Source organism: Tupaia chinensis, unplaced genomic scaffold, assembly GCF_000334495.1.
Source record: "Tupaia chinensis unplaced genomic scaffold, TupChi_1.0 Scaffold000573_1, whole genome shotgun sequence".
Classification (NCBI taxonomy): domain Eukaryota; kingdom Metazoa; phylum Chordata; class Mammalia; order Scandentia; family Tupaiidae; genus Tupaia; species Tupaia belangeri.
The window spans coordinates 2,246,541-2,255,927 of NW_006160087.1; the positions used below are offsets into that span (position 1 = coordinate 2,246,541).

At 54.7% G+C, this 9,387-nt stretch overlaps 1 protein-coding gene across 1 annotated transcript in view; it reads left to right on the forward strand.

Annotated features, from left to right (window-relative positions):
• YARS1 (tyrosyl-tRNA synthetase 1) overlaps nucleotides 1-9,387 on the forward strand; it is a 41,929-nt gene that overhangs the window by 27,997 nt on the left and 4,545 nt on the right. Inside the window, exons 7-11 of the mRNA XM_006158100.3 lie at nucleotides 412-547; nucleotides 1,366-1,451; nucleotides 5,793-5,928; nucleotides 6,556-6,653; nucleotides 8,654-8,847. Coding sequence (XP_006158162.2) covers nucleotides 412-547; nucleotides 1,366-1,451; nucleotides 5,793-5,928; nucleotides 6,556-6,653; nucleotides 8,654-8,847 — 650 coding nt within the window. The remainder of the gene's footprint in view (nucleotides 1-411; nucleotides 548-1,365; nucleotides 1,452-5,792; nucleotides 5,929-6,555; nucleotides 6,654-8,653; nucleotides 8,848-9,387) is intronic.

The following is a 9,387-nucleotide window of genomic DNA, read 5'->3' on the forward strand; positions in this document are numbered from 1 at the left end:
AAAATAAATGAATAAGTAAAATTAAATAATTCTTTTTTTTTTTTTGAGAGGTTTCTGCTATAGGGCGTGTGCGCTCACCAGACAGACAGACACATAGAGACAGAAAGCGAGAAATCACCCCCCAGGGGGGATGGCCACGCTGCAATCCCTTCTCCATTCTCCTCTCGGGATCTTGGGCACACACGCACACGCGCCCGGCGTGAGTTTTAAGCCACTGGGTCCGGGACGCGAACCACGGTTGACTACGTGGGAGTCCAGCGACATAGCCAATTGACTAACTGCTGGTTGCCAAATCAAATAATTCTTAAAAAAAAAAAAAAAAAGAAAGAAAAGAAAAGAAAACACACAGGTTAGTTGAGCATGTTCTCATTTTCAACCACAAGAGGTCACCTTCTCCTCCTTGGCTTCTAGGAGTCCAAGATTGATCTCCTTGATCGGAAGGAGGATGTGAAAAAAAAATTGAAGAAGGCCTTCTGTGAGCCCGGAAATGTGGAGAACAATGGGGTTCTGTCCTTTGTCAAGCATGTCCTCTTTCCCCTCAAGTCTGGTAAGGCCCTGCCTCTTCCCTCCCAGAGTCAGCCCAGGCTCCCCCTGCCCTCCCAGAGCCAGCCCAGGCTCCCCTGCCCTCCCAGAGCCAGCCCAGGCTCCCCGCTCTCCCAGAGCCAGCCCAGGCTCCCCGCCCTCCCAGAGCCAGGCCAGGCTGGCAAGAGCAGTGCTGTGATCCCGCGATTCGGCCCAGCTCTTCCTGTAGGGGCCGGCTGCCCTGATCCTCTGCTGTGATTTCTTTTCTTATTTTTTTAAGTGGGGCTCTCACCGTGTTGCATCCTCCCACCTCCTCCTGCACAGCTGGGACCACAGATGTGTGCCCACTCCCAGCTCCTTCAGACAGGCTCTTCCCATGCTGCCCAGGCCAGCCTGGAGGTCACATCCCTCCTGCCTTGTCCCCAGTGTCTGAGATTAGGGCTGCTCTAGCCTTCGGGCTGGGGCAAGGATTTGAACCTGGGTCTCCCATGTGGCCTCAGCTTGTGGAACCGCACACGTCGAGTAGCTGGGCCTGGTTTCTTGTATATTAACACGTGGGATTATGTATGTTTGAGGTTGTGCTACCATGTGCCAGCCACGTGTGCGTTCCCAAGCTGGTCTCTCGGGGGTGTCAGGGCAGACACATTGAGCGAGAGGCGGGCAGCAGAGATCCCCGCCACCGACCTCCCACCGAAGAAGCTGGGAGCCCAGCCTGGTGCACAGCGTGGTCCTCGTCCGCTGAGGACAGTGAGAGGCCGTGTTATGGAGTTCGGGTACGTGCTTCACGCGGGGGTGCTGACTGCCGCGTCACAGTGAGTTTGTCGGCGTGGATCCTTCTTACAGAGTTCGTGATCCTTCGAGACGAGAAGTGGGGTGGAAACAAGACCTACACAGCTTACCTGGACCTGGAGAAGGACTTTGCTGATGAGGTAATTACTGCGAGAGGAAAACCGATCCCCACGGAACTCTGACGAGCCTCTCCTTCTCGGCCCAGCTAGGTTTGCAGTTATGCGCCATGGGGCCCCGTCTTGATGTTCTCAGGGCTGTGGGTTTTGTTAATGGCTTCGATGGGATTTCACAGGTTAGCTGGGCGAATGGCACAAGAGGATGGAGTAGAGGTGACTGTTCATTTCAACCCACAGTTCCACAAAAGCCTTCCCAGGTACCTGTGTGTCCGGCCCTGTGCTAGGCACGCAGATCACAGAGGGCTAGCCCTCGTGCAGCTCGGTGGGAGCGCCGGCCATATGAACAAGCATCGACTATGTTGTATACGGTGGGATCTGTAGACGTAACCTTGGGGGGCTTCAAACCCACGGGAAAACGGACCAGTTTATTTTGCACCATTTATTTTGGTTCAAAAAACTTTTCCATGAGTACAGCCTAGCTGGTGCCGTGGAGGTTGAAGCCGTCAGATCCCACTTGGCCGTCTATGTGGTTCAAGGCTCAGACCCTGTGGCTTGAAAATCACACGGGGAGCGTGTATGTGTGTACCCGAAATTGAGAGAAAAATGGAAAAGAAGGGATTGTGGCATGGCCATCCCCTCTAGGAGGTGCTTTCTCATTTTCCCTCTCTCTCTCTCTCTCTTTCTCTCTCTGGTGAACACGTGTGCCCTGTATCAAAAACATAAAAAGGGGGGCCAATAGGTGGCTTGATGGTTAAGGCACTGAACTGTCACATGGCCAACCATGGTTCGAGTCCCAGACCTGGTGACTTGCTTTCTTACTTTCTCTATCTCTCTGTCTTTCTGTGGTCAGATTTGAAAAATAATAACAAAATGAAATACTTATTTTTAAATTATTTTATTTACCTTTATTTATTTTAATTTTACCAGAGACAGGCAGAGTGAGAGAGAAAGAGAGAGAAAGCAAGCCAGCAGGTCTGGGACTCAAATCGCAGTCAGCCATATGGGAGTCCAGCGCCCCTAATCAGCACGCTACCTGTCAGCCCAGAAATTAAATAATTCTTTAAAAAAAGAAGGGTGGGGAGACCAGCAGTTGGCATAATGGCTATGTCGCTGGACTCCCATAGTCAACTGTGGTTAAGTCCCAGACCCGGTGGCTTAAACTCACACAGGCGCGTGTGCGTGCGTGCCCAAGATCCCAAGAGGAGAAGGGAGGAGAAGGGATTACGGTGCGGCCATCCCCCTTGGGGGGTGATTTCTCACTTTCTGTCTCTCTGTCTCTCTTTCTGGCGAGTGCACACGCCCTATAGCAAAAACCTCTCAATAAAAAAGAATGGCGGGGTCAGCAGGTGGCATAGTGATTACAGTGCTGGACTCCCACATGTCCAGCCGTGGTTCGAGTCCTAGACCTGGTGGCCGGAACCTTGTGCCACGTGCACGTGCACACATGCCACAATCCCAGGAGGAGAACGGAGGAGAAGGGATTGAGACGTGGCCATCCCCCCGAGGGGTAATTTCTCACTTTCCCTCTCACTGTCTCCGTTTCTCTCCGGCACATGCACATGGCCTATGGCAAAAGCCTTCAAAAAAAAGAAGAAGAAAAAAATGTTAAAGAAGGGCTGGCTCCGTGGCCTGGTGGTTAAGGTAGCTGGATCTCATGTCCAATTGCATGGTTCGAGTCCCAAACTCAGCAACTTGAAAAATACTACTTGCCCACAGCCCTGACAGCAGAGAGAAATACAGGAGAAGGCATTGCGGTGTGACCGCTCCCACGGGCGCCTTCTCTCCCCATCGCGCCCTGGCTAGCGCACACACCCTCTAGGGAAGAAAGGAAGAGGGAGCGGGAGAGGGAGAGGAGATGACACATCGGGCAGAGTCCTCAGGAACAGGGTCGGAAGCCAAGGAGGCGGCGGTCCACTCTGCTGGGCCTCCTCTGTGCGGCCGTTGTGCGCTCACCCTGGTCTCGAGCTTTAAGAGGGTTATGTGACAGCCCAGGGAAGGGGGAGTGGTGGCAGAACACGGCCAGTGCTGTCACGGTTGGGAAACGGGACGTTCGGCTGTGAACTGGGTGTTTTCGACCACCCTCACATACGAGGAGGACTCTCCTGGGGAAGGGGATCGGTTTCTTCTCGGGGCCCCAGAGGGCTAGAGCAGGACCGTGGGTGGGAACCCCAGGGGGACATGGACGGACTTGCTGATGACCTCAGTCGTCAGACATAGCAGGGCTGCTCTCTGGACCTTGAATTCCCCTTCACCGGAGGTCTTCAGGCAGAGGCTGGAGAACCACCTGGTGACGTGTCAGGTGCGGGTTTGAGCATCGCTTAGAGAAAAAGCCTCGGGCCCCTTTGGAATGTTTTTAGATTTTCAGACGTTTCTCTGAAAATCTCTCTGCCATCTGAGGCAGGCCACAGAAGGCATGCTCTGCACTCAACCCCATAAACTCTCCATGAGGATGTGGAGGCAGAAAAGGGCATCCCTCTGAGCCAAGGTCTGCAGCCGTGTTGTCCAGCAGCCTTTGCTTCGGTGACGAGCGTGTCTGTCTGCCCCGCTGAGAGGGAAAGGCTGGCCACATGCAACTATGTGGCACTCCTGGGGTGGCTAGTGCAGCAGAGGGGCTGGCTTGTACCCACACAGAGCAGGGGCCACCATACGCAGCAGCACAGGCCTCCGCGTTTGTATCGTTAAAAATGAAATATTCTGGGGCCAGCAGTTAGCGTAATGGCTATGTGGCTGGACTCCCATGAGTCGACCGTGGTTCACGTCCCGGACCCAGTGGCTTAAAACTCATGCCGGGCGCATGTGCGTGTGTGCCCAAGATCCCGAGAGGAGAATGGAGGAGAAGGGATTGCGGCGTGGCCATCCCCCCTGGGGGGTGATTTCTCACTTTCTGTCTCTCTGTCTCTCTCATTCTGTCTGGCAAGCACACACGCAGTATAGCAAAAACCTCTCCAAAAAAAAAAGAAAGAAATATTCTGGGGCCAGCAGGTGGTGTGGTGGTTAAGCGCGCTAGATTCCCACATGGCCAACTGCGGTTCAAGTCCTGAACCTAGTGGCTTGCTTTCTCACTTTCCCTCTCTCCCTCTCTCTCTCTGTCTGATCAAACTGGAAAATAATAATAGTAATAAATAAAGTTAAATAAATAAGTTTTTAAAAACTTTTTTAAATGAAATATTCCCGGGCCAGCACATGGCCAGTCATGCAGCCTGAGTCGCAGGCACGATGGCTTGGCCAACACGCCAGGCACACGCCTGTGCATGTCCAGAACCCTGAGAGGAGACTGCAGCACGACCATCCCCGTGGAGGGTGCTTCCTCCCTGTCCCTCTGTCTCTCTCTCTGGCAAACACATGCACCCTTTGGCAGAATTTATTTTAATGAGACATTCCCAAGGCCGTGAGGAGTAGCATCAGGAACCAAGATGTTGGCATCATTTACTACAGGTATCTATACCTGAGGACAGCCATTCCTTCAGAGGGTCAGGAAGGTTTGGGGTAGAAGAGGGTAGAGAACAGGAGAATGTTTGAACCACAGAGCTAGAACACGGCCACACTGCTCCCACGCCCCACGCGCCACCATTGAGTCCGCACTCCGACTCGGATACCATCATTCTCACCCTCTGTTACAAATAAAGAAGCCAGAACGCATAGGGGTTGGTGCCTGGCGTGGGCCTAGGGGTTGGTGCCTGGCACCTCCGTGGCCTACGCAGCTAGCTGGGAGCCTAGTTCTGTCTGTCGTACTGCAAAGTCCATAGTCTTTCTTTTCTCACTCAGCTCTCTCCTGCAGGCTTATAATTTTTTAGTGATAGTGTATGTACAGGCGTGAGGGAGAGAGAAGGGAGAGGAGAAGAGGGAAGCACCCTCCGCAGGGTCTTGTCACACTCCAGCCCCTTCCCCTGCCTCTCGGCCCCTCTGGATGCTGGCCACCCAGGGCAGCCCAGGAATGTGACTTCCAGTCGCATGTGGCTTCCCACACGGCAGTCCAGCACACCGCAGGCCATAGCGCCCGGGCCAGGCCTCTCTGGGCGTCTTGTGGGTGCCCGGGAATGTTTCTAGCCTGTAAGTAGCACTTGGCTTATGCCACAACCCAAGCACAAGTGAGGAACTGGAAGAATTAGACCAGTAAGTACACCCAGCCTCTGCAACAGAACCCTCATGCTGGTATGGGGTGGAGAGTCCAAAGGTCCAGGTTTCAGGCAGGCCAGCCCTTCTGAGCCCGTCTGCCTTTCCGTGCTCCCTGCCTCCCAAGACGCCATGAGGATCAAATCAGGGTCTGCAGGGAAGATCTCCCTCGTCCTGCACGTGTGTTCCTGGTAGGTGGGGTGCCCCATGCCCTGGCCCAGACCTCACTCACCAGGCCGGACCCCTCTGCAGGTGGTGCACCCTGGAGACCTAAAGAACTCTGTCGAGGTCGCCCTGAACAAGCTGCTGGACCCCATCCGGGAGAGGTTTAACTCCCCTGCGCTGAAGAAGCTGTCCAACGCTGCTTACCCGGATCCGTCCAAGCAGAGTAAGGCTGGCCGAGGAGGGCTGGCGGGGTGCCATCTGACAGAGAGCCGGTCCTGGGCCTCGGAAGAACCTTCCTTACATCGAGGCCCCAGAACCCAGGGAGTCTGAAGTACAGGAAGGTCCTATCCCCTCAGTCCCTGGAGCAGGCCTTGTCATTGTCATCTGGGTTTGGTCGGTACTGCAGGGTGACTGGACCTGTTGAACTAACACCGCTACGAGGTGCTGAGACACACTGACCTTCCTGCCGCTGTTGGCCAAATCTACACCTTTGTTAAGGATGGTGACTGGGTTGGACCTGTGGGGCCCAGCTGGTGTATAAGTGGCAGCCGTCCGTGTGCCCGTGAGGCCGAGATACTGTGTCGATAGCGGTGTATGACCCCCAGAATAACTCCGTAAATCCTACAGGATGCGAGAGTGGGAACACCGGAAGGTGGCAGCTCCTGCTGTCCCCTCCCCTCCAGGCTAACGCTCAGGGAGGGACAGGATGAAGCCCGCAGTGTCACCTCTGAAGGACTGCCGATGCTGTTTGAAAGGCCTTGTAGATGGTGGGTCCTCACTCGGAGAGATCAGCCGCTAGCCTGCCTTGGGGGAGAGGGAGTCCTGAAAGTGAGATTCTTCTCGTTCCCAGAACCAGTTGCCAAAGGCCCTGCCAAGAATTCGGACCCAGAGGAGGTCATCCCATCCCGGCTGGACATCCGTGTGGGGAAAATCGTCAGCGTGGAGAAGGTACTCAGTTCCGCCACATTCCAGGGGCTGACAGGTCGGTGTTTCCATCCGCAGGCGGCCCTGGCGAGGGAAAGCCACATCCGTGAGGCCGTGCTGTGGGCCAGAGCCAGGCGTCCCATTCCAGGCCACGTGCCCCGCGGCCTCGGCTGCCTCTGTACTCAGAGGGGCGGACGTTAGTCAGAGGGCACGTGCTTGTCCATTCCATCCAGCCCGAGGAACCCACTGGTCTCCACGAGCCTGCATGGACTAGTTGCAGCTTATCTTGGATCAGCCACTTTGTCTGCCGCTCTCAGAAAGTGGCAGAGGGAGGAAGACGTCCTTTTTCCCGGGGACAGAGCTCATGCAACCTGGGACCATCGTCCTGGGCTTTTCTCCTCCCCAGCACAGATTTGCTTGTCACTGTGGAGACCCAGCCACCAAAAACTGCCTTGAGATGGCTGCTGATGTCCCGTCCAGTTCAGAGGGTGAGGCCTGCAGCCGCCCCCCGGGAAGTACTGGTGCACACGTGTGCCACGCGGTGGCCACCCAGGCAGTCCAGGCCACGTGGTCTCTGTGGGAGCTTCTTCCACCTCTTGCACAGCTGTTAGGTTTGTTTTACTCGGATCTAACCTCTTGATCGAGAGAAGAATATATGCCCAAGGCCCTTCTCTGTCCACCTTCTGGGACCTGTGAAGGGAGTTCGCTCTGGAGAAGGCCCTCCAGGTGACTCTAAGGAGCGGGTGCCCTTCCTGGGGTCAGAGGCTCGCCAGGCTCCGGATCACCTCTGTTCTGATTTCTTCTTAGCCCTTTACCGTATTGCTGAACACTTGAGTTTGGGGGATTAATAACAAAATAGTGGGGCCACTTGGTGGCGTGGTGGTTAAGGTGGCTGGATCTCACGTGGCTATGTGGTTTGAGTCCTAGACCCAATGGCTTGATAAACATTCAGGCACATGTGCATGCATGCCTGAGATTCTGAAAGGAGGGAGAGGGTGGAGGAGGAATTGCAGCATGGCCAGTCCCCATTGGGGGGAGTTTGCTCTCTGTCTCTTGCCAGCAAGCGCACATGCTCTGGCAAATTAAAAAAAAAAAGGATGGGGCTGGCAGGTGGCATGGTGGTTAAGGGCACTGGACTCCCACATGGCCAAGCATGGTTCGAGTCCTGACACAGAGGCTTTCTTTCTTTCTTTCTCTCTCTCTCTCTCTGTATCTCTCTCTGGAAATATTAGAAAAATAATAATAAAGCTAAATAAAATATTTTATATATTTTTAAATGAATTATTTATTTAATTCTATATGTTATTATTTTTTAATTTAACCAGAAATAGAGAGGGAGAGAAGGGGAAAGCAAGAAAGCAAGCCACAAAGTCTGGGGCTAGAACCACGGTCAGCCATGTGGGAATTCAGTGCCTTTAACCACCATGCCACCTGCCAGCCCCTAAAATAATTATTAAAAAAAAAAAGGAAATAGAGATTGGGTCTGCCCTGTGGGCTAGTGGTAAGGAAAGCCAGATCCACGTGCTGACCACATGCTCCAAGTCCTGGCCCGGTTCAAGTCCTGTCGGCTTGAGAAATGTCCCAGAGATGTACGTGCGTGCTCGACGGCCCATTGTGCTGTGACCATGCCCCACTGAGGGGTGTTTTCTCCCTCTGTCTCTGTCTCTCCATGGTGAGCATGTATACCATCTGGCATATAAAAAAGAAAGGAGAAAAGAAACAAATCTGTTGATTTAAGGTTCCGTGAGTGACAAGCAGAGAGGATGGCGATGGCGAGTGGGTAGAGAAAGTGACCCTCCGTGAGGGCTCAGCCTTTGTCACGAGACCTAGAACTCGCCGGGTCCCACGAGGCATCGCTCATTTAATCATGAGTGTGTGGCCTTCGCGGTGCAGTCACCGTCCACCAAGCCCACCTAGACTCATGACCAACCACTGCCCATGGGCCCAGATCTCACACGGACCTTGGAAGACAAGCCACCGTCTAACCCGTAGCAGACACTCCTCACCTGCCCTGTCGCCGGCATAACCCGGATGCCGACAGCCTGTATGTGGAGAAGATTGACGTGGGGGAAGCTGAGCCCCGGACGGTGGTGAGCGGCCTGGTGCACTTTGTGCCCAAGGAGGAGCTGCAGGACCGGCTGGTGGTGGTGCTGTGCAACCTAAGACCCCAGAAGATGAGAGGGGTCGAATCCCAGGGCATGCTCCTGTGCGCTTCCACGTGAGTGAGGCTGGGGAGGTGCTGGGTGCTCAGCCCAAAGGATGTCCTTCCCCATGCCAGGCAGAAGCCCTGAGGACACAGGCCTCTTTATCGTGGGTGGCACACGATGACAGGCAAAGGAGTGTGTGGGTGCTGAGAACCAGCAACTGTACCTGTTCAGCTTGGTTAGAGGAGAGATGGAGGTTCAGAGGGTGCACACCGCGGTCTCCACTCACGGTCCTGGAGTCGGGATGCAGCCCAGTGCTCACTGCCTGGGACGCCCAGCTGTGTCATTCAGGCTTTCTTCCAGGAACCAAGATTTGGATGTCTCTGACATAAATTTGCGGTGTAACCCTGGTCACAGCTGGTCGCACACAGAGGTGTAGTAGGGCAGTGAGGACCGCAGTGGGGCTGTGGCAGGGCTGTAAGGACCGCAGTGGGGCTGTAGTAGGGCAGTGAGGACCGCAGTGAGGCTGTAGCAGGGCAGTGAGGACCGCAGTGGGGCTGTAGCAGGGCAGTGAGGACCGCAGTGGGGCTGTAGCAGGGCAGTGAGGACCGCAG